At 42.7% G+C, this 24,664-nt stretch overlaps 3 protein-coding genes across 3 annotated transcripts; 1 reads left to right on the top strand and 2 right to left on the bottom strand.

Moving 5' to 3' along the window:
• Positions 1 to 870: 870 nt before the first annotated feature.
• On the bottom strand, positions 871 to 1,191 carry LOC123761200 (pupal cuticle protein Edg-91). Its single transcript, XM_045747145.2, has one exon. It carries the CDS (start codon positions 1,189 to 1,191, stop codon positions 871 to 873), a length of 321 nt encoding a protein of 106 aa, XP_045603101.2.
• A 4,108-nt stretch (positions 1,192 to 5,299) lies between these two features.
• LOC123761046 (uncharacterized) lies at positions 5,300 to 10,323 on the bottom strand. The gene is made up of 3 exons (XM_045746908.2): positions 9,231 to 10,323; positions 7,427 to 7,686; positions 5,300 to 6,545 (listed from the first exon to the last, which is right to left on the bottom strand). The coding sequence occupies exons 1-3, from the start codon at positions 9,451 to 9,453 to the stop codon at positions 5,898 to 5,900; spliced, it is 1,131 nt and encodes a 376-aa protein (XP_045602864.1). The 5' UTR covers positions 9,454 to 10,323; the 3' UTR covers positions 5,300 to 5,897.
• Positions 10,324 to 10,569: 246 nt separating this feature from the next.
• Positions 10,570 to 24,545, top strand: mRpS11 (mitochondrial ribosomal protein S11). Its single transcript, XM_045746909.2, has 5 exons — positions 10,570 to 10,926; positions 13,979 to 14,109; positions 14,269 to 14,369; positions 15,516 to 15,581; positions 24,245 to 24,545. Exons 1-5 carry the CDS (start codon positions 10,658 to 10,660, stop codon positions 24,353 to 24,355), a joined length of 678 nt encoding a protein of 225 aa, XP_045602865.1. The 5' UTR covers positions 10,570 to 10,657; the 3' UTR covers positions 24,356 to 24,545.
• The last annotated feature ends 119 nt before the right edge of the window (positions 24,546 to 24,664 follow it).

Here is a 24,664-nt window from a genome sequence, read left to right as displayed (position 1 = left end):
CCTCATAATGTTACCATCCAAATTCCCAGTTTTTTGGAGTGTTATTATGTCAATATTCTTATTAATTCTTTATTCTTCTTAACCTTTTAATTGTTGCAACTTCTCATTATATGTCTCGATTATTATGTTAGCTTAAGACTTATACAGACAAGAGTGTACGTGTTGGTGTCCTTGCTAGAAGCTGCTTCCTAACTTATCACTTTAGTCATATTAATTTAAAGCGAGCCACTGCTCTAAGGTAAACCTATTTACATCACTAGACTGTAACAACAACATTTATTGTACTTTCCTATAAATAAATAAATGAATGAGGGGAAGCGCGACTGACAGACGGAAGCATTTTTACACAGATAGCTTGTATTTCATAAATAAAGAATGCCAGTACATAACAATATTTTAGGAACATATATATATATATATATATATATATATATATATATATATATATATATATATATATATATATATATATATATATATATATAATATATATATTATATATATATATATATATATATATATATATATATATATAATAATAATAATAATAATTTAGATTTTTTTTTTACTTTGTTCTTTGTGTGGGTGATAATTTTTCTTAACTGGTGTAGCTGGTCTGAAGTTGGTGAAGAGTTCATTAGTGTTCCTTGTCGTAGTGAGGACAAGGATGGCGTCTGGGGGCTGGCGTCGTGAGAATCCTCCGGAGTGCTGCAGTGGTCGTTGCGCTGCTGCAAATCACAGACCAAATGTTCATTTATTGTCTTAGTCGTGGTAGTAGTCGTCATACAGGCAGCTGAGGTAGGTCACACACAATCGTGGAGGCCGAGCGCAGATCGCTGTGACACCAGTCGTCCTTACCCTGCACTCGTCCTACCCAAAATATGGGTTATTGAAGGCCCCGCCTCCAAAATAGGGATTGTAGCCGCCCCCGAAGCCAGGCCCATAGCCAGGCCCGAAGCCAGGTCCATAGCCACCTCCGAGGTATGGGTTGTAGCCACCATATCCGAAGCCTCCTAAATTACCGTAGCCATTGCCGTAGGGGTTAAGGAAACCGGAAATGGCCCCCTCGGCAGCTCCCACTAAATTAGGAAGGAAGAACCTCTGGTTGCCTCTTTCGTGAGAATTCTTCTGAGGGAGGGCGGTGGCCAGGCCGGCCACACACACCACAGAGACCAGCACCACCAGTCGCATCTGTGGGAGGGATGTCAGAGCTTAGTTGTTGTTGTTATAGATTCAGCTACTGGGAACAAAAAGTTCCAAGTAGCACGGGCTAAGGTGAGCCCGTAGTGGACTTACCTGGCACAGGAGCTGTAACTTGCAGAGCTTAGTAACCTGCGGACAATATCATTCAGAACTCCACGTACTTTCACTCTAGACTGACGGAAAGAGGCGCGTAGGATTACATTATGAATACAATAAAAACAGATGAGAGAGGCTACATGGGGAAATGAACTGCGTAAATTTGTGATTCACAAGATTATGTGATCAACTTTATTGTTCTTTTTATTATTCTTAGATGATAAAAATGTACATAAGTTTATTATAGTTCCATATACCCATCATAGTTGAAAGTTATAGTGCCAATGACATTACAAATTAAATATTGTAGATTGACTGAATTCCTCTCATGTAAAAAAAACATTATGGCTAAAAGCATTTATATTTAATTTGAGAAAGGAATAAGTAGAGCTACCTCCCAGGGGAAAATCGTAGCTTATGACTGTCATGTCATTAAAAGGATTGCTAAAGACTGGTTTGGTGTTGGGCTTAAGACCTCTCAATTACGGGAGCGATAAAGAAAAAAAATGCATGGGGGTAATGGGTGAAACCTGGATTAGGCGTTAGTTGGAAGCCTCATGGATTCTAGAGGATTCAGTTGAATCCCAGGTTGCATTGTGTCTTATCGTGTAGTGGCGCAGTGGTCTAAGGAATTTGCTTGGGAGTACCCAGAGTGTAGGTTCGAATCTTCCTCACGGTTCCTACTGATTTTCTCATTGATACATCACGTCAATGTGATTTCTCTATGCATACGGGAGAGATGGTAAAGCCACCACAAGAGCTAATTGCTGACCACCCAGAAAGTATACTATAGATCTGAACATTACTAAAATAAACTCTCAGTGTATATACACCGAGAAGACAGTATACACCTCTCTGTGTATATTGTTTCTACTTAAGCACAAGCTTACCTTTTTTTTTTAGATTTAGTTCCTGTTGAATGGAGAAGGTATTGTGTAAGCTACAGTCACAGCGGGCTGCTTCCTTTTATACTGAGCCAACACCCACAATCATGAATTGCCAGGTCGTCAATTTAAAGGGCCACTTCCACCTCAATTGTTCCTTTCCATATTACCATACTACCAACTACCAGTAGTAAAGTTTAATGCTTATAACGTTCTCGGCCTAAAATAAATCACCAGAATTTTCTCCTGAATATTTTGAATGATAAAAAAATTGTAAATATGAGGTTACAGCTAATTATGCTTGCTGATCCGCGCTTCTACGCCTCGACAAGTACAGCATTATAAGATGCCCTCAGCTAATATATTGATATATTAGGTATAGTGAACATAAACCTATAGGGTTTACATTCATTATTGAGTGGGAGTGTTTCACATGGCAGTGGGTGGCATCGAAGCAGGGTCCAAGGGCCGGCGTCTCTGGGTCTTCCAGCTGGCTCAAGGTCACCCTTCATGTGAACTCTATGGTAATTACTTCCATTCACTTCCTTCTCCACACGGGAACTCCCGCCTTCTTGGTATTCTCACAGCCTCTTATGCTTCCTACGCTGAAGTCCCAGTCCTTAATACTTGTTATATCCCGCTTCCTGCCTTATATAGCATCTGTTTCTCCCTAATAATCTCACCTCCTCTCTTGTATAACCCTACCCCTTGCCTTATATAAGGCCACTTCCTTATATAATCACAGTCCCTCCCTCCATGCAACCCCACTTCCACTTGCAGTCTCGCCTAATCCCGTATAATTGCACCTATCATGCGCTCCTGTATCCTTATAAGCACAGCTTTTTAATTCCAGCTTACACAACACAACGTCTTCCTGTGCAGTCCCTCCCCCTCCCTTATACTTCTCCAGTTTTCTCTTGTTCTTCTGTTCATGAACCAATATTACAAAGACATTATTTTCTCACCTCACATGCATCCTTTCTACATATATTTCCTTCGCAGAATTGTTATATATATATATATATATATATATATATATATATATATATATATATATATATATATAATATATATAAAATGTTTTATATGCAAATTTATTTTAAGTGAGTCTGGTCTCATACGACAAGGTAAGGACGAGAGAGCAGGGAGGAGGACAAGGTCGGAGAGAGAAAACAAATTCAGGTACAGGACAAGGAAGGATAAGAGGAGGAGTCGTGGAGGGCGAAACCAGGAGGGTGAAACCAGGAAAATGAATCCAGGAGGAGAGAAGGAAGCCTCGACTTCCTAAGGGTCACTTCCACGGCCGTTGGGAAGTGGCCCCGAAGAGCCAGAGCTCAACCCCTGCAAGCACAATTAGGTGAGTGGACACGTCGAGGACAACCTTGACCACCTTCCTACCCTTAGCTTTCTCTTCATAATCCTTCCAGTGACACCAGGGCGGCGGCCGCGTTTCACTTGTGCGGAAATATCGACCAATTCACCCATTTGGGTAACAAAATAATGTTGAGTGCATAAAACGTCATCATTGAAAAACTGAAAAAATTGAAAAAATCATCAGGGACCATTGGGGGGGGGGAACCTTTGGCAAGCCGCCGGCTGCCTGTCCTCGTTGAGGCCACTACTATTAGTGGCCTCTCAGGTAAACACTGAACAGTGTTCAGTGTTTGAGAACCCCAAAATGTTCTGAAAATTATATATATTTATAACATAGAATGTATGTTTGTCCAAGGTTGTAGGCCAGACGTTTGTGGCTAACCTCAATAAACTCTGAAGGGTGACCAGAGTTTGTTAGGGGACTGTCATAGGCGTGTTAGGGTCGATGAAGTCGGTGGAGATTAAATGATGGTTGCTGAGTCCTTAGAGTTCGATCATCTGTTCATAATACTCTTCAGAATGCAAGCAAAACGCATATATGTTCTTAAGGGAGATTTTCATTCCAGTGCTCCCAGCAATTTTCTCCATTTAAGCATACCCCATCTATTATCCCCATTTACTATTCTATGTCACAAAAGTCATACATTTAATTACATGACCATATTAATAATTACTTAAAAGATTGTAAGTGTTCCTGTACGCTATGCGTACTGAGACATTGTAATACAAATACTTAAAAAATATTAGTTCACGTTATCTCTGTATCATAACTAATGTATGCCTGTATTTAGTTTTTACAATAAGGGTCAATAATAACAAATAATGTGGCAATCTTATTAAACAGCAAAGACACCCCTAAACTCAATTTCCCTAGCGTTTCATTTTCTTTAAATCAGATTCACGGCCAAAGAAAATATTCCTTCAACCATAATTAGGAGTATCTACAGAAAATTAATGATTTTCAATGTCTTTTTTTTTTATTTGATGTTTACCTTATACTCATCCAGTAAAAGTTGTTGAGTACGCATCTCATACTAATCCTGTTAGTCGGAGCTTATTGTGCACCTTAACTCATCCTATGAGTGGTATATTTATTCATTTACTCATATATAAGAAGATACAATTGGTTAAGGGAATACATATACTGATGGGTGAAGAGTACATTCTACAGTTTAGATTACAAAGTCGCGACCTTTAATTGCTGTATATACGCATTTTAAAAAAATTGCCCCTTAATAGAAGATCTTCGTAGTCTTATAATTCTTGATAGATAATCCACTTTCAATGCTGCCAAGATCAACTCTCTTTGGCACACTTGATAGATCATTCACAGAGCAACCAGTGCTTTCAGCCTTCTCAGATAATGTATACATCAGTGCTGTCGGGCAAAGTACTGTACTCTTGTCAATATAATCCACACATCAACGCTGACAAAACGTTTCTGGCCCAAGTACGTTTGTGAGACAATTCACGTATGAGTTCAATAGAACCCTCTCCACCCAGCCAGTCTTTTTATCACTTCCAATATTGTTTAATTGTATGAGTTTGAACTCAGTTGTGACACCCCGGACAAAAATAATATAATCATAATACTTATATTGTAAATCACCATTCTATTTATAGTTCCACTCCATCGTTACTAATGTCTAGTCTCCGGTGATCTGTTGCATATATCTACTGACCTGCACACTGTACAATGGTGCAGGCATGAGCTAAAGGGACAATTAAAAAAAAACTGGAAGGATATCTTAAATTGATATATTTCTTTACAAGTATGAAACATAACGTGAAATTCATAAAAATAAACATGGATATATCTGAGCGTTAAGGACAAGACCGTATACTGTGTTGAGGATGTTACCCTGCGCTCCGCTTCCTCCATGGGCCGTAGCCACACTATACCTACTATCACAAATATATTATATCTCGACACAGCCTTTCAGTTATCTTTGTGTAAAATTTGAACCATAAAAACATGCGGGTAGTAAAACTTACCCTTGTGTACAACAGACCTCAGGAGAGGCCAGGAAGACCTTTAGGCCTCATCTATACTAATACTCCAAAATACAGGCCGGAGAAATGTATACCCTGATGAGAAATACATTTAAACAAAGCTACAATAACTATATAAAATGTCTGTAAAGCCCTTTGCAGGGATAAATATTATATATAACAAAATAAGGATCAGTATGTTGACCAAACCACACATTAGAAAGTGAAGAGACGACGACGTTTCGGTCCATCCTGGACCATTATCAAGTCGCTTGTGTATGATATACACAAGGATCAGTATGATATACATATATTTTATGAATGAAATTCGATGCAAATTTTGTGGTATCAGTGAGAAGCGTGCATGATACATCTGATTGCTGCCTTCGTCTGCAGCTGCTTCATCACATACAGCTCCTGAGGTGTGGTGTCTGGCTGCGCTGCTGCCCACACCAACGCCTTCGACAGAAAGCTGGCCGCTTCGCCCGCAGAAGGTATTTCTTGAACGGGGGGAATATCTAAAGATACTTGCCCCTCCTCCAAACTAACTAGTGGCTGCAAGGTGCTCTGAGTGTCAGGGGACAAGTCTTCGCCAGACTGGGCTTCCGTGTACTCATAGTCATCAGGATTCTCAACTTCCGATTTCATTGACGGTGGTGAAGATCCCTCCAAGACGTGTTCTAGAAAATCGAGGGTGCGTTCGTTACTTATCCTCTCCCCGAGCTTTACTTTGTTCACTATTCTAGTAAGGGGTGGCCTCCCTCGTCGTCTACCTCGGGCCACCATTAACTGTTCACTTTGTGAGACCCTGGAAATGATCGGTCGCCAGGAGTCCACCTCTTCGGGCTTGAAGGAACGGATGTTGTAGCGCCTCTTGAACCTCTCCAGCCAGCCTGTGCTGGCGCGGAACTCGTCGTTCCCGCGTAGTTTGCAGTGCTCCTGTCGTGCCTTGGCCATCACCTCCGTCCCCATCACCTCCTGCCCGCCGCGCACCTCCTGAAGACAAATGCACAAAAATTTACAATATAAGAACATAAGAACAAGGTAACTGCAGAAGGCCTATTGGCCCATACGAGGCAGCTCCTATATGTCCACTATATACTCACAGTCCGTATGCTACGATTTAATTGGTCTCCTTACAGCTAACAGGAACATACGACAGGCGAATTAAATGTAAGCATGAATTAGCCTAAAAAATAATAGTAAATTCAAATAGTCATACTTTAATACTGGCTATTTAACGTGAATTGTTACGAAATGTTCATTAAGTTTTTCTTTTTAAGTTGCGATTTAGGCCTTAGGTAACAAACTGAAGCCGGTTAGGTTATTCAGAGCCATATTTCCCCCCTAGAAAAATCTCCAATCTTTTTACATCAAAGTCCCTCTATTACTGCTGGGTGCACAGGAGCAAACAGTGAAGGAACGGTGCCCAGTCGTCCCACCAGGCCTATGGTTCCAAACCCTTAGGCGGTTACACGAACTATGTTAAAAAATAAACCGTAACCTCACTGGACCGTCATATAGTTTATCCTTAAATAAAAATGACCGTGACGAAGATTCGGGACTTTTACAATGTGACCTGATTTATAACATAATATTACACGTTGTAATAGTGCTTTTTCAGGACGTGGCTCTCACTCTGGCAGTCATCTGTGGCTCTCACTCTGGCAGTCATCTGTGGATCTCACTCTGGCAGTCACCTGTGGCTCTCACTCTGGCAGTCACCTGTGGATCTCACTCTGGCAGTCATCTGTGGCTCTCACCCTGGCAGTCATCTATGGCTCTCACTCTGGCAGTCATCTATGGCTCTCACTCTGGCAGTCACCTGTGGCTCTCACTCTGGTGTCCCTAAGATGTTCTCTCTTAGTATCCCCTACCGTGAGTAGCCAATCGAAGACGGCTTCCTCGACGTCGGCTTTGGCTCCTGACTCTAGCTTCCTTCTGCTCATGGCCACGAAGTCTCCGTTAGTCTCGACGTACTTCAGGATCTCCGCCTCATGCTTCTTCACATCGGAGACGGTGGACGTACCGATGCCGTACTCGAGAGCCAGCTTCCTCTGGGACTCGCCATTGTGGAGGCGACGGATCAGGTCGGCCTTCTCGGCAATTGACAACACCGTTCGTCTGCGCTTGGTCACTGTGTAATAGAGAAAGTGGATGGTAAGCATTACAGTCTACAGGTAGAGAGAGAGAGAGAGAGAGAGAGAGAGAGAGAGAGAGAGAGAGAGAGAGAGAGAGAGAGAGAGAGAGAGAGAGAGAGAGAGAGAGAGAGAGAGAGAGAGAGAGAGAGAGAGAGAGAGAGAGAGATCACAAAGATATTAATAAAGAATTTAGAAAGAATAAACTTTATATCAAAATACCAACACTACTCCAGGGAAAGGAAATCATACCTAATAATACTTATTAGAGTTCTACGATAACTAGAGTGACACCAGACAAAAATATAGGATAGGCTGATTGCATATTACTTGACTATCTGAGAGCATCTTACATTGCCCTACACGAAAAGCTTCTATACGAGCTAAAGATCTAGACCTGGCTAATGGTCAGAGTAATACTTGCGTAAAAAAGTTCCTAACGAATATGAAACAAACAGCAGGCCCCAAGGAGGGAATTAAGTATCAACATGTAATAATGTCATAAATGAAGTCCTACTGCAGAAGGCCCTCTGGGTCATGCGAGGCAGGTCCATTTCACACTCATTTGTTTTCACTCATGTACCTCTAAAATATATTAAGATTTTACCTAAGTATAGGTTCAATGACGTTCCTGGGCACCCTGATTCACATGCCTATGTTTGAACTGGTTTCCCTATCCCTATTCTACATTAAAATTTGGTTCATTTTAGCGAAACAGCAAATTGAAATCCGCTGTTACAAGTTTTAACTTGATTTGATAATTCTAACACTGTATCTTCCCCTTGACTATGCAATTTACAATTTGATTTTGTCTTATTATATCTTCATTAGTGCTACGCCTTTAAAGAGAATAACTTCAATGTTCATCATTTATTTTCATGAGATTTATAATACCAGGGATTCGAATATTCCCTACACATACCATAAATACAAACATTTTAATTTAAAGAAATTGGTCATCACTTACAAAACTACTGAGACGAATATTGGCCTATGGACGTTTCAAAATTCGGGAAGAAAAACGAACAGAGGGTAGAAATTGGAAACAGATGAGTTATAGACTCATTGTTATGGCACACGAAACAATGGGTATAAATTGGATAAGTTTAGATTTAGGAAAGACTTGGGTAAATACTTGTTTCGGTAACAGGGTTGTTGATTTGTGGAACCAATTACCCCGTAACGTGGTGAAGGTGGGGTCCCTCGATTGTTTCAAGCGTGGGTTGGGCATGTATATGAATGGGATTGGGTGGTTATAAATAGGAGCTGCCTCGTATGGACCAATAGGCCTTCTGCAGTTACCTTTGTTCTTATGTTCTTAATTAGGGGGGGGGGGGGGTAGAAATAGCCTAAGCTACTCTATCCCTTTGAGATGTATTTCTTTCTTGTCTCAATAAACATACTTGAAATCAATTAAACGGGGTATAATAGGTGAGAGGCGGGTAGGCAGAAGGGATGGGTCACCCGATCAGACCTCTCAGGCCACGAGGTGGTCCACCTACACAAGGTGATTAGGTCCGTACCATGGGTGTGGGCGGCTTACCTGGTGGGCTGGGGGTGGGGGGCTCCATGAGTCGCGGGGGCCGGTGCTCCCTCTCCTCCTTAACCGTCACCCCCTCCCCGCATCCGGATTCCTTATTCTTATCCGATTTTTCCTCGTTTAGGTGTGTTGTTGAGTTAGTCTCTTCATTAGTTTTTGCCTGGAGGCTCGTACTGCTTAACTGTTGATGATATGAAGTAATAATAATTCTTGAGACGTCTCCCATGCCTTACACACCTTCTCCAGGAACTCTGCTGCTGTTATCACAGTATAACCGGATACTAAACTTGTATATAATCGCCATTAGTTCCTTCGATTGTGATGTTTAGTGATATTCGGATAAACGAACACTGACAGAAGGAGGCCGTTAAAACGCTGTTCCCCCTTCACGTTGAAACAACGAACTGTTCACTGTAGCGAGGAGGGAGGAGCGGGACCCTACCGGACGCTGGCACCTAATCCGATTACCGTCTGCTCTCTTATCCGGATTTTTTTCTTTTTTTTTTTCTTTTTTTTTCTATAAAATATTTGTAGTTAGTATCGTTGTTTCCATATATCAAATTATCACCCAGATTTACAGACATTTAGAATTTTGCAAATAGAATACAGTGATCTTAACCGGATGTGAGTCACATTTTCACTGCAGCTGGGAATAAGCTACCCAATTTATACTGCGTTTCATGCTATTTCCTCACCGAGATTTTTTTATTGTATTATTTGGACTTTAATATACAATATATTAAATAATGTCATTATACATTTTAATTTATACATATTTTTTATTTTGAAAAAATTGTATATTTGTGAAAAAGAATCTTATAATGTGGGGAAATGTATTCTTGACATCAATTTCCTTTGGACATTAAGATCATTATCAATAAATTTGGTCAGAATTTGAATATATTAGTCAAAATATGGACTGATTTTTCAGTTAAATATTTTGCGGAGATACTGAGAAAATTTTATATTTGAGTCCATTGTTAAGTTTGGCAGTATCTGATTCACATACTTATCAAGTAACATAGCTTAAAATTATGTATTAAACGATTGAGAACAATTTTGAGTTTGTACACGAGAAAGCGAATACAGTACAATCAATATGGCGGCTTCAGGGTATGGTATCCAAAGTTTAGTGTACCAAGTAATATTCTCTCTCATATGAGCGTCAAAATACTACAATTTTAAGAGCTAACGTTTGATTGGTCACAGGAAGCAAGGGAAGCAGCGTGAGCGTTTCTATTGGCGAGCTGGCAGAGCCGGAGCCAATAGCAGCTTAGCTTTGACGCTGAGAATAATGATTCGTACTGTTACCTCAACCGCCATGGGCGCTCGCAACACCTAGAATTCCACCCCGTCCTCCCGACCATTTCGAAGAAGAAACTGCAGCGAATGTGGCGTATTTTAACAGAGTGAGTGCGAATTGGCACAAAATGCTACGGAATATTGTAGCAAGGACCATCCAAACCGCCCAGGTGGGGGCTAGAACTTTGACCCCGCTCAAAACTACGGTAGTTTGTAGTGGGCACGATATTGCGTCGAAATTGAAGAGTTCAAGATGTCTGGAGCAACTCCGGGGTGTCCACGTCGGCCTGGCCAACACCAAAGCAGAGGACCGTAAGGAAATGTTGGCCTCGATGCCCAAGATGGACGAGGGCACGGAAGGCGAAGTTTCTATTGACATAGACTCCAACATTCGAGGGTGAGTAAGACCGCTTGAAAACTCCCATTATTGTCATGTTCAGAGGGACTGGTTGGGGTGCGCCATTTTCTTGCCGGCTTTGTTAGGGTGTTGGTGTGTAGTAGAGGCCTATAGTAGTGGTGTGGCGGCGTGGGGGCTCGCCCACCACCTCTCACACTCTCAATTCATCACTGGCAATTTTTGTATGTAGGCCTAGACTCCTAATTAAGCCCTTTAGGCTGATTTGTAACTATTAGAGATTTGTAGTCTAGAGCAAAATTGTTGAAGATAATTCAGCAGTGTTGATCTGTTTTGGTTAGTGAAAGAGTACTAGTAAAGGTGAGTGTTGTGTACTATATGGGTAGAGAGATGACTTGTTGTAAGGTGACTAGGGTAACATTGTTGTGTGTTAAGTGATGGTGGTGGAGTGTTTGCTTGTCGTAGACAAGACACAAGAGATGGTCTGTGTGACCACCTACAGTAGGTGATCACTAAGACACCCTTGGGTTTATAAATTGCTTGTATTTTGTATCTCTGGATCTCGCAAGGTTTAGGCCTATGCAAGTTTTGTATGTAGTAAGGAATTTTCGTTGATTGCATATATGTAGACATTGGTAACGGTAAAAGTTTATGCAACAAGCTTGTCTTGCAAGATTTTGACCCTTTGCATTGTGTTAGTCTCGATTAAAAAAAATGCTAGTTATAATGTGAAGGAAAAACCTTAGTAATCCTTGCCATAACCAAGTAGAAAAAAAAAACTAACTCCCCATGAAAATGTTACACGGCACACACATTTAGATTGTAAAATACTCTAAAATGTGACTTGACAAGTTCGACCACTTGGCGTGGTATTAAAGTTGGCGAAAGGTAAAATAACCAAAGTAGGTGCATTTTATACGTGTAACTAATGCTTAATTTACTAGTTTTCACTCTTGTCAAAGATACCAGCAGTAGACTTAAAGCCTGGATGCAACTATGCCTGCATACCATTAAGGGTTTAGTTTTAACTTGCGTTATAGGCTAGCATAGTAATTTATCTAAAATTTCTAAATGGTGTCGTGCATAGGCAGATAATTTAACATGAATGTTCCTTGAGCTAGGCAAGGATGTATTTATATTCTTTAAATAATTACTGTAATTTTTCAAATTAACTTGCCAACTAACCCCTAATATAACAAAGTATATTGCAGGCTATTTTTTAACTTGCTAAACTTCCCCAAAAGTGGTGATTGTAGTTGGAAATTGGTGGAATTGCTCTAATACTATCATAGTATAATTGGTTTTGTTCCAGACTTGCAATTGTGGAATGCTCTGCTGTTTGTCTTAAGTACAAGTGGTTCAGTTCATTGTGTTAATAAGCTGGCACTACAAACGCTACATTAAATTAGGCATGACATTTGTTTATGGACTAATAATATTTAAGAGTGGGGTGCTTTAGTATTGGGCAGTACTGTTTTTGTTTAGGCATCTATATGAAGCTTTCAATCACATTTTTTCCAACTTTGATAAATAACAGGGCAGATCTTGTGCACCATTCATACAAATAGATATTTATGCATTGTGAATTTATCAATGATAGTCTCTTCACTGGTAAAGTGAGTACACCACCTTTTCCAATTTACATGGGACAGCTCGTTTAGTGTATGTTGGAAAGTTATTCACCAGAAATTTAGCTCCTCCAAATCTCGATCACGTTGATCTGGCTTGCTGAAAATTTTTTAATTTGTTGGCTGTCGGCAAATTTTCCAGGTTTTTGTCATAAACAATGTATTTGTCTATTTAGTTAATATGTAAATACAGTATTGTGCCTAATTATGCACAAAAAAAATAAGAAAATTGTTCATATTTTAATAGCACAGGATGATCTTGATAACATGCAGCAAATTTTAGTTAAACTACTTATCGTGCAGACTTAAAGCTACTTGTCACTGAACTGGACCTTGAAATCCTCAATTGCTAGACTAACGTAACCATTCGCCAACTGTTAACCAGTCAACCCCAGGCTGCAGTGCTATGTAAATAATTTGTTACAAGAATTCTCATAAGAAGGTTTGTGTCTCCACCACTGCTCTCAATATGTTTAATAACCTATATGATGTGCTTTTTTGTTTTGTTTTACCTCAAACCACCACCACCACTACCAATATCATTCTCCTGCAAGCTGCAATACTGTAATTTTTTTTTACTTGGCATTATCCTTCATAAGGATGTTCCTCTTACCCCTTATCTGATGAACCAATATTATTGCTACACATCGATTTGCAGATGTTACGTCAGAGAAGGTGAAACTGCTAATAATGAAAGATCAGATCATTTGCACAAGTAAAATTGTTGGTATATATTCCCTTACAGTAGGTCTGGATGCCTCTAGAGGAAAATACTTTTAATAAATATATTATATATTATACTATAAATATATATTATACTATAACTTTAAAAGTTATAGTACAATAAAGCTTAGTAAGGCATTTATAAAATACAAATGCATTATCTTCAATAGTAATAAAATATCAAACCAAAATAAGAAACCAAAATTGAAGGTGAAATTGTGGGTGGATTTGTTTTATTTAGAGGGGTTCGTTATAGGGAAGTCTCGGTTTAGGCGAGTGTAAAGTTGCCAATTGTTTAATTAAATTAAATTTAATATTGCCATAAATGCCAATAAATATTGGCATTAATGTAAAATGATTATTAACGTTTGGGTTTGGAATACTGGGAGCTCTTAGTGAGTGGCCTTGGCTATTATGCAAGTGGTGTGGCCTTAGTACAGTACAATGTATAAATTTACCGAAAATACATTTGTGCAATACAGTAGTGTTTTTTCATTTAATAAAGTAAGCATTTTGATGCTAAAATTTTTTTAATATGCAATACATAAAATGGTGCACAGACATAAATTAAAATTGTTATATTCACCACCAGCTGCAATACTATGCAGTATAGGGGAGAAAGTTGAAGGCATTATGCATATATTTTTGTTAGTCATCAGATAAATTTAATTCTGTGTAGAAGTTGATACTTGACACCGTCTTGCATAATATTTAGCTTAGCCTTTGCCTTCAACTCTTTGTAGGTTTGGTGGCATGTTTCCGGATGAAAATACTCCAGACTTAATATTTGATGGGGTGCGCTTTGCTGATCTTCCTATATTACATGCGAAGTTTTCGAAAAATAACACACTTCTGATCCTTACTGATGCTAAAGGTAGGAAGTACAGTAATGGTATTTTAGAAAATTTGGGATTCAGTGGTAGAGTAAAAAAGATCTGGAAAGAAAACACTGAAAGAAACTACCACCTTGTGAATCTACTTAGACAATGTTAACATGAAAGTGGCTTTAAGAATTTTGTTTCTATCTTTGCAGGTGTGGTTAAACTGACTCGATCATGTGGCCTGGAAGGATTTAAGAATGCACGTAAAGGCACCAATATTGCAGCTCAGGCTACAGCAATCAGTATGGCTACGGTGAGTAGTTGGTTATTTGCTTCTGATAATTTTCTGGGCTGGTGAATATATACAACTAAATTGGTTTGATAATTGGGGGGGGGGGTAAAGGGGGTCTGACTGTACATTTAACATAAAAGTAGCTTATTTATTTTTTAGTTAAGATTTCTAGCCATGCTTTTAAGTTACCAGCTTTCTAATTGTCTGCAATAGTTGTATATGCTAATAATGTGGTGGCAAGGGCTTCAACTAGCAATAGAACCAAGCAGATAATTGTTTAGCTAGAGATTGTCAAAAACAAGATAATTGAAATGTGAAAGGTGGAAGTATCGTCAATTGACTTAAGATTAACACTATCGCGCGCGCCACGAGAGCGCTGCAGATTTTTACGTCATGGGGCTAATGGTGCGGGCGAGCGTGCGGCGACGCCTAAATGTGTACTCTCGTTTCAGTTTTCTCACCTTAATTCTCTTGCTACGTCGTTCGTTTTGGTATCATTGTGTTCACAATTAAATTCCCTGCAGATGTATATGCATATAATGTCCAAAAGCCTTGCGAGAATTCCCACAGCAAGCTTAAAATTATCCGTGAACGAGCACCAATTTGCACACCACAACCTAATGGGTATACTCGTTCAGTTTGATAACATCAATTTTCATGTTACATCGCTCGTTTTGGTATCAAATTGTTCACAATATAAAGGCGCACATTTTAAAACTAGTCTCATAATAATAGAGCAATAAATAGAATTTTAACAAATATTTTAAAATTTAAAATTTGACCCAAAAACGTATTTACTGTATAATCTTTCACTGTGTTCTGACATCAAGTTTCGTGTTACATCTTTCATTTTGGTATCAAATTGTGCGCATTCTAAAGGCGCTTAATGTTATAAATGTTTTTAGTAAAAATGTAAAAGAATAGGCAGTGCTCTTCAGTGAATTACCAATAGTAATCTCATCCATGCACACAATGGTTTTTCCATAGCACATAAATATTAATACAGTACTCTGTCTTATATAGTGTACAGTATATAGAGTTCACAAGAATAGCCTATATTTTTTATCAGGGGAGTTCACTGCTTTTTTCAACCAGATTAATTTACACATTTTGATTACAATGCCCCTTTAATTTTTGACGTAACCATGAATTTTTTTTTCTCTTCAGAGGGCACTAGACAGAGGGATGAAGAATGTACGCGTTAAGGTGTATGGACTAGGAGCAGGTCGAATGGTGAGTGTTAAATTGTGGCATATAACTAGGATAAGATAAACCAAGAATTTAGTAAAATACAGCACAAAAATTCTACCATAACTACTAGAGAACCTGTTTCATTTTATACCGTAGAGACATTGTAACCCAACCTGTTATTTGATACAGTATCTCCAGAAGGGATGTCTTGGGTTTGTAATATTTTTTTCCTCTTCATTCTCTTGTATTCTCTCCTTTTGTGCCTCCCATTTTCCCCTAATTGGTTTCTAATACCTGGGATTTTTTTTTATTCAATAGTAAATTCCTCAATATTTACTTAAAATATTTAATAGCCAATCCAAATTTATAGTTATTGGGCATTGTAGCCCGGTAAGTTGTATTTGTTTATCTTTGTTAGTAATTCCCTCCCTTTCTAAATATTCTTAAGTTTTAATTGAAAGTTTGGCATTGTTAGCAGCTCCCTGTTCTTTGGCGTCGTATAGTCATCTGGGAGCATATTATAAAAATTGAGAGCAAAGTCAAAATAATTGTGTGTACATACTAACTACAAAGGGTATCCATTAACCAGGGAGTCTCTGGCCCCCCCCCCCTTCCTGTTCCACCACTCTTCTTTTCCCCTCTCCTCACGTTCCCCCCTTTTCCCCTCCTCTCCGTGCATTCCCCTTTTCTTTTCCCTCGCATTCCCCCTTCTTTGCCCCTCCTCACATTCCCCCACCCCCCTGCCTTTTACTTTCCCTCTTCCCACAAACCCCACCTTCTCCCAAACCCTCCCCCGTCTTCCCCTCCCCCCTTCCCGCCTCTCCCTCCCTATCTCTTCCCCCCCCCCTCTCTTTTTCCCAGTCTCCCTCTCTTCTCTCTTCCCAACCCCCCTTCTCTTTCCCCAACCCCCCCTTCTCTCATTTCCCAACCCCCCCTTCTCTCATTTCCCAACCCCCCCTTCTCTCATTTCCCAACCCCCCCTTCTCTCATTTCCCAACCCCCCGTCTCTCTTTTCCCCAACGCCCCCTTCTCTCTTTTCCCCAACGCCCCCTTCTCTCTTTTCCCCAACGCCCCCTTCTCTCTTTTCCCCAACGCCCCCTTCTCTCTTTTCCCCAACGCCCCCTTCTCTCTTTTCCCCAACGCCCCCTTCTCTCTTTTCCCCAACGCCCCCTTCTCTCTTTTCCCCAACGCCCCCTTCTCTCTTTTCCCCAACGCCCCCTTCTCTCTTTTCCCCAACGCCCCCTTCTCTCTTTTCCCCAACGCCCCCTTCTCTTTTTCCCCAACGCCCCCTTCTCTTTTTCCCCAACCCCCTCTTCTCTCTCTTCCCCAACCCCCTCTTCTCTCTCTTCCCCAACCCCTCCCCCTTCTCTCTTCCCCAGCCCCTCCCCCTTCTCTCTTCCCCAGCCCCTCCCCCTTCTCTCTTCCCCAGCCCCTCCCCCTTCTCTCTTCCCCAGCCCCTCCCCCTTCTCTCTTTTCCCCAACCCCTCCCCTTCTCTCTCTTCCCCAACCCCCTTCTTCTCTCTTTTCCCCAACCCCCCTTTTGCTCTTTTCCCCAACCCCCCTTTTGCTCTTTTCCCCAACCCCCCTTTTGCTCTTTTCCCCAACCCCCCTTTCTCTCTTTTCCCCAACCCCCCCTTCTTTCTCTTCCTCAAAACCCCCCTTCTTTCTCTTCCTCAAAACCCCCTTTTTTCTCTTCCCAACCCCCCATTCTTTCTCTTCCCAACCCCCCCCTTTCTCTCTTCCCAATCCCCTTTCTCTCTTCCCAATCCCCTTTCTTCCCAATCCCTTCTTCCCAATCCCCTTTCTCTTCCCAATCCCCTTTCTCTCTTCCCAATCCCCTTTCTCTCTTCCCAACCCCCTTTCTCTCTTCCCAACCCCTTTCTCCCCAACCCCCCTTCTCCCTTTTCCCAACCCCCCTTCTCCCTTTTCCCACCCCCCGTTCTCCCACCCCCCCTTCTCCCTTTTCCCACCCCCCCTTCTCCCTTTTCCCACCCCCCCCTTCTCCCTTTTCCCACCCCCCGTTCTCCCACCCCCCCTTCTCCCTTTTCCCACCCCCCCCTTCTCTCTTTTCCCACCCCCCTTCTCCCAACCTCCCCTTCTCTTTTTCCCAACCCCCCCTTTTTTTTGCAACCTCCCTCTTTTTCCATCCCCTTTTTTTTTCCCAACCTGCCCTCTTTTTCCCAACTCCCCTCTTTTTCTCACAACCCCCTCTTATCCTTCTGCCCACACACCCCCCCCCCCCTCTTCCCGGCTGCTCCAACCTCGAACATAGAAGTAAGGTCTTCTGACATGATTACTTCTTATCTTTTGCATTGCTTTCTTCATTCTAGTGCATTTTGAATGTGTTTTGTCTTTATATTACATTTTTTCCATAGCTGAGGAATTGAACCTTACCCTTTTAATAAAAATTTTCTGTGACCCACTGAAAGACCTGATTTACATTAGTGGATATTTGCAGTGTCATCTGTTGTCTTTTGTAAAAATCCTTATCTGCAAATGATGACAGAGTACTATAGTTTCTCTCTGATATGAGAGAAAAAGCTGGAGCAAGCATAGTACGCTGGGGAAAAGGAGCTTTTTACAGTGGCTAACCTGGATTTTACTTTGTTGATTTCACACTGGGCTCTTCCATCATATTTTTTCATTAATTTCCTTTGAGCACATTTTGTATGCAGTAACACTATGGTCATATTTGTTGAAAGCTTTTGCAAAAGTTGTTTATTATTACATCAGTGTTTTGCTCATCATCCGTGACAACTCTAGCAATTGAGAAGCAGGAATTTTCCGTTTTGAACCCATGTTGTCCAGAGGTATGTAACCTCTGTGATTCCATGTACTCGCCTAGTTGTGCTTGCAGAGGTTGAGCTTTGGCTCTTTGGTTCTGCCTCTCGACTGTCAGTTTACTGGTGTACAGATTCTCGAGTGTCTTGAGCTCTATTATATCTACATTTGTAACTGTAAGGGGTCTGCTCAGCCACATTTGAGTGCTCAGCTTCCACCTGTGTCCCCTTGTGCATGTACCACCTGTACATGCATCTGTGCTTTGATGTGTTTTGTCATCTTGGCACTCTTCAAAGGATTTTTGCGAGTACTGTCGGTCTAATTTTTTGCCCCTGCATTATTCTCTCCTTTATAATGGTACTATCTCTGTTTTAAGTTTGTCAGGGATGACACCAGTATTTAGGCTCAATCTCCAAAATTTTTTAGGGCATGCAATGGTGGTTTTTGTAATTCTTGATAAACACGGAATGTCAAGAATCAGGGCCTAGTGTATAATCCCTGGAACATTTGTATGTTAAAATGTGGCTTTGTAATGCAGAAGTATTTTTAATCTTCAAATTTCACTTTATTCAGGTTAAATTTGAAAGCCAATAGTTCTTTTGCCTAAAGGTAAATTTTACCACTTGTCTAATGAAGGAAACATGCTCATAATCCCCCCCCCCTCACAAACCCTTGACTCCTATCCTTTGGGCTTCCTTTAAAAGGCTTCTCATCATTTCTCGAGGCAGTATGCCAGTCCAGCATCCCTTGCACTGTATTCCTCTAATCACTTTATTAGATTAATTTTAACCTCCTTTGTCTTAAAAGGGACCATGTCTGTCTGTGTGTTTTCCCCTTCAAAAGGTCTTTAAAAGGCACTCTACCTATTCTTAACATTGACACCTACTATTTAATATATAAATATAGATGGCTATTAATCAATAAGAACATTTTAGGATCCTACCAGGATTCGAATCCCCCTCTGCCCGGGATCATCCCCTGGTGTACAGGGTATGTGGTTACGGTATACTGTGCACCGTGGGATGAACCTGGTACGGCTTCAAATTCTGGTCGGGCCAAGAGGTCTTAGTGATATAGATATATAATGTCGATATATATGTGGATGTGTAGATATGTAGATAAAGATATCTATATATGTAGTTTGTTTAAAACTGCTGTATATATAGTTATAAAGGGGGGGTACCACCACTGGTGCAATTATAGGGACCCACAGCCTCAGAGAAGGGAACACAGAGCATTCAGGGAAAAACTTGCCATTTAACTCTGAATACGAAAGAGTGTTCAGTCCAGCATCACATGCTCTAGAAGTTATAAATATATATTCATAAGAAAATTAAAAAGTCACAATGCTATTTATGCTATGTGTATTAAAGAAAACCTGCTCCCAAAATACACATTATTTTTATATATATATATATATATATATATATATATATATATATATATATATATATATATATAAAATAATATTGTGAAATTATTAAATGCTGCATTCAAACTACAGTTTGGAAGGAACTGAAAATACGCATTTATATTAAATGTCACATTATAGTGCGCTGAATGTGTTGTAGCATATATATATATAAAAGTATTCCACATGCCTCAAACCATTTTTAAAGGCAACATTCTTATATTTGTATATCTGATAGGCATGGTTCTTTCCTCATAGAGTATCTTTACAGGCTATCCCACTACTTGATACAGGGCATTAGATTACCCAAAGCTTCCTTGTATTTTTTCCTGCTTACCCTTATCCCTATACTATGGGTATTTCATAATAGTATTTTTTCTGCCTCTACAATACAGGCACTGTTGTCCATTACACATGTGTACATGCACTTTATCTAATTGACCCAATTTAAAGGGAACCACAAGTTCCTTTATTCTTAATTTGCCATTGTGTTTAGTTCCTCTTCCACAAAGGCATACTACCTTGCCAGCACCCATGCATGTATTGAAGGGTAGGTGCCCATCAAGCATCCCTTTCTCTAGAAAGCACTGTACTAGTTCATCACGTGCTCGAAGGCACGGTGCCAGTCCAGCATCCCTTGCTCTAGAAGGCACGGTGCCAGTCCAGCATCCCTTGCTCTAGAAGGCACGGTACCAGTCCAGCATCTCTTGCTCTAGAAGGCACAGTACCAGTCAAGCATCCCTTGCTCTAGAAGGCACGGTGCCAGTCCAGCATCCCTAGCTCTACAAGGCACGGTACCAGTCCAGCATCAATGGCTCTAGTAGGCACGGTACCAGTCCAGCATCTCTTGCTCTAGAAGGCACGGTACCAGTCCAGCATCCCTTGCTCTAGAAGGCACTGTACCAGTCCAGCATCCCTTGCTCTAGAAGGCACTGTACCAGTCCAGCATCCCTTGCTCTTGAAGGCACTGTACCAGTCCAGCATCCCTTGCTCTAGAAGGCACGGTGCCAGTCCAGCATCACATGCTCTAGAAGGCACGGTGCCAGTCCAGCATCACATGCTCTAGAAGGCACAGTGCCAGTCTAGCATCACATGCTCTAGAAGGCACAGTGCCAGTCTAGCATCACATGCTCTAGAAGGCACAGTGCCTGTCCAGCATCACATGCTCTAGAAGGCACAGTGCCAGTCCAGCATCACATGCTCTAGAAGGCACAGTGCCAGTCCAGCATCACATGCTCTAGAAGGCACAGTGCCAGTCCAGCATCACATGCTCTAGAAGGCACAGTGCCAGTCCAGCATCACATGCTCTAGAAGGCATGGTGCCAGTTCAGCATCCCTTGCTCTAGAAGGCACAGTGCCAGTCCAGCATCCCTTGCTCTAGAAGGCATGGTGCCAGTTCAGCATCCCTTGCTCTAGAAGGCATGGTGCCAGTCCAGCATCACATACTCTAGAAGGCACAGTGCCAGTCCAGCATCACATGCTCTAGAAGGCACAATGCCAGTCCAGCATCACATACTCTAGAAGGCACAATGCCAGTCCAGCATCACATGCTCTAGAAGGCACAATGCCAGTCCAGCATCACATGCTCTAGAAGGCACGGTGCCGGTCCAGCATCACATGCTCTAGAAGGCACGGTGCCAGTCCAGCATCACATGCTCTATAAGGCACAGTGCCAGTTCAGCATCCCTTGCTCTAGAAGGCACAGTGCCTGTCCAGCATCACATGCTCTAGAAGGCACAGTGCCAGTCCAGCATCACTTGCTCTAGAAGGCACAGTGCCAGTCCAGCATCACATGCTCTAGAAGGCACGGTGCTGGTCCAGCATCACATGCTCTAGAAGGCACGGTGCCAGTCCAGCATCACTTGCTCTAGAAGGCACAGTGCCGGTCCAGCATCACTTGCTCTAGAAGGCACAGTGCCAGTCCAGCATCACATGCTCTAGAAGGCACGGTGACAGTCCAGCATCACATGCTTTGAAGGCATGGTGCCAGTTCAGCATCCATTGCTCTAGAAGGCACAGTGCCTGTCCAGCATCACATGCTCTAGAAGGCACGGTGCCAGTCCAGCATCACTTGCTCTAGAAGGCACGGTGCCAGTCCAGCATCACTTGCTCTAGAAGGCACAGTGCCAGTCCAGCATCACATGCTCTAGAAGGCACAGTGCCAGTCCAGCATCCCTTGCTCTAGAAGGCACAGTGCCGGTCCAGATCACATGCTCTAGAAGGCACAGTGCTGGTCCAGCATCACATGCTCTAGAAGGCATGGTGCCTGTCCAGCATCGCTCGCTCTAGAAGGCACGGTGCCTGTCCAGCATCGCTCGCTCTAGAAGTCACGGTGCCTGTCCAGCATCGCTCGCTCTAGAAGTCACGGTGCCTGTCCAGCATCGCTCGCTCTAGAAGTCACGGTGCCTGTCCAGCATCGCTCGCTCTAGAAGTCACGGTGCCTGTCCAGCATCGCTCGCTCTAGAAGTCACGGTGCCTGTCCAGCATCGCTCGCTCTAGAAGTCACGGTGCCTGTCCAGCATCGCTCGCTCTAGAAGTCACGGTGCCTGTCCAGCATCGCTCGCTCTAGAAGTCACGGTGCCTGTTCAGCATCGCTCGCTCTAGAAGTCACGGTGCCTGTCCAGCATCGCTCGCTCTAGAAGTCACGGTGCCTGTCCAGCATCGCTCGCTCTAGAAGTCACGGTGCCTGTCCAGCATCGCTCGCTCTAGAAGTCACGGTGCCTGTCCAGCATCGCTCGCTCTAGAAGTCACGGTGCCTGTCCAGCATCGCTCGCTCTAGAAGTCACGGTGCCTGTCCAGCATCGCTCGCTCTAGAAGTCACAGTGCCTGTCCAGCATCGCTCGCTCTAGAAGTCACGGTGCCTGTCCAGCATCGCTCGCTCTAGAAGGCACGGTGCCTGTCCAGCATCGCTCGCTCTAGAAGGCACTGTGCCCATCCATCATCCCCCGCTCTCACTATAAGGCACGGTGCCCATCCATCATCCCCCGCTCTCACTATAAGGCACGGTGCCCATCCATCATCCCCCGCTCTCACTATAAGGCACGGTGCCCATCCATCATCCCCCGCTCGCTCTAGAAGGCACGGTGCCCATCCATCATCCCCCGCTCGCTCTAGAAGGCACGGTGCCCATCCATCATCCCCCGCTCGCTCTAGAAGGCACTGTGCCCGTCCAGCATCCCCCACTCGGTCTAGAAGGCACTGTGCCCGTCCAGCATCCCCCACTCGGTCTAGAAGGCACTGCCGGTCCGGCATCCCCTGCTCGCTATAGAAGGCACTGCCGGTCCGGCATCCCCTGATCGCTATAGAAGGCACTGTGCCTGTCCAGCATCCCTCGCTCACTCTAGAAGGCACTGCCCGTCCAGCATCCTCCGCTCTAGTAGGCATTGTGCCCGTCCAGCATACCCTGCTCGCTCTAGGAGGCATTGTGCCCGTCCAGCATCCCCCACTCGCACTAGAAGGCACTGTGCCCGTCCAGCATCCTCCGCTCTAGAAGGCATTGTGCCCGTCCAGCATACCCTGCTCGCTCTAGAAGGCATTGTGCCCGTCCAGCATCCCCTGCTCGCTCTAGAAGGCATTGTGCCCGTCCAGCATCCCCCGCTCGCTCTAGAAGGCACTGTGCCCGTCCAGCATCCCCCCACTCGCTCTAGAAGGTATGGTGCCCGTCTAGCATACCTCGCTCGCTCTAAAGGCATGGGACCCATCCAGCATCCCTTGCTCTAGAAGGCACAGTGCCAATCCAGCATCCCTCGCTCGATCTATAAGGCATGATGCCCGTCCAGCATCCCCCTCTAGAAGGCACAGTGCCCGTCCAGCATACCTCGCTCATTCTAGAAATCAGGGTACCCATCCAGCATCCCTTGCTCTCTAGAAGGCACAGTGCCCATCCAGCATCCCTTGCTCTCTAGAAGGCACAGTGCCCATCCAGCATTCCTCAAGAAGGCACAGTGCCTGTTCAGCATCCCCCTCTAGAAGACATGATGCCCGTCAGCACCCTTGCTCGCTCTAGAACGCAGTGTCCATCCAACATTTTTTTTTTTGCTCACTGGAATGCAGTGCTTCGCATACCTTTGTGGAAGGTGCAGTGTCTTACCCTCCCCGTTTCCTCATAAGCATAGTGCCTCCCCATCCTCTGGACAGGACTGTCTCCCCCTGCAAAAAGCGTTGTGCCTCCTGCATCTTCCTCTAGAAGGCAAGAGTTCCTTGGATCCCTCCCTTTTAAACAAGATGCCAAGGTGCCTTGCCTCCCTACCTTTTCATCATGAAGGCTTTGCATGCGAACAAGACTTGCGTGTTTCCTGATTAATTTTAAATGTTTTCCCAAGATATAATGAGACAATTTGTGTACTTATTTCCCCTCCACTCTTTATCCCATTTTTCCATAATTACCATTACCTCCCTAATGATGTATCTTGATCAATAATTTCACCATGGTTTAGTAAGGGCCGAAAATGTGTTAAATGTTTAGGTACATTTAATTCATAACTGATGTCATTTTTTAATTTTTTCATTTCAGTCTGCTATGAAGGGGTTGACGATGGGAGGCTTGAATGTTGTCTCCATCACAGACAGCACTCCAATAATGTTCACAGACTCTCCACGGCCTAGGAAGGCCAAGAAGCTCTAGTCACTTAACCCTCAATCGTAGCTGCTCAATTATGTCAGTTTAAACAAAATATTGTCTATGGAAAGTCGTATCTCAATTTGATTTTCCAGGTGTAAATAGTGTTTAGCCCATTTTCATCGATAATTATTGATTGTGTAAAACTTTCTAATGACTGATTATACATGTATTATAAATAAATAAGTTAATTATTTTCTCCCTTTTAATTATTCCTGTATTTTGTAAGGTTGTAATGTGTATGTATGTGTGTGTATATAGAGGTAAGGAGTAGGAGAGGTGGTGAGGCGGAGACTTGGTATAAGAGGTTTTGAA

The sequence above is a fragment of the Procambarus clarkii genome, chromosome 41 (genome assembly GCF_040958095.1).
Source record: "Procambarus clarkii isolate CNS0578487 chromosome 41, FALCON_Pclarkii_2.0, whole genome shotgun sequence".
Classification (NCBI taxonomy): Eukaryota; Metazoa; Arthropoda; class Malacostraca; order Decapoda; family Cambaridae; genus Procambarus; species Procambarus clarkii.
The sequence above is the reverse complement of the archived record's forward strand: the minus strand, read 5'-3'. Positions and strand labels throughout refer to the sequence as shown.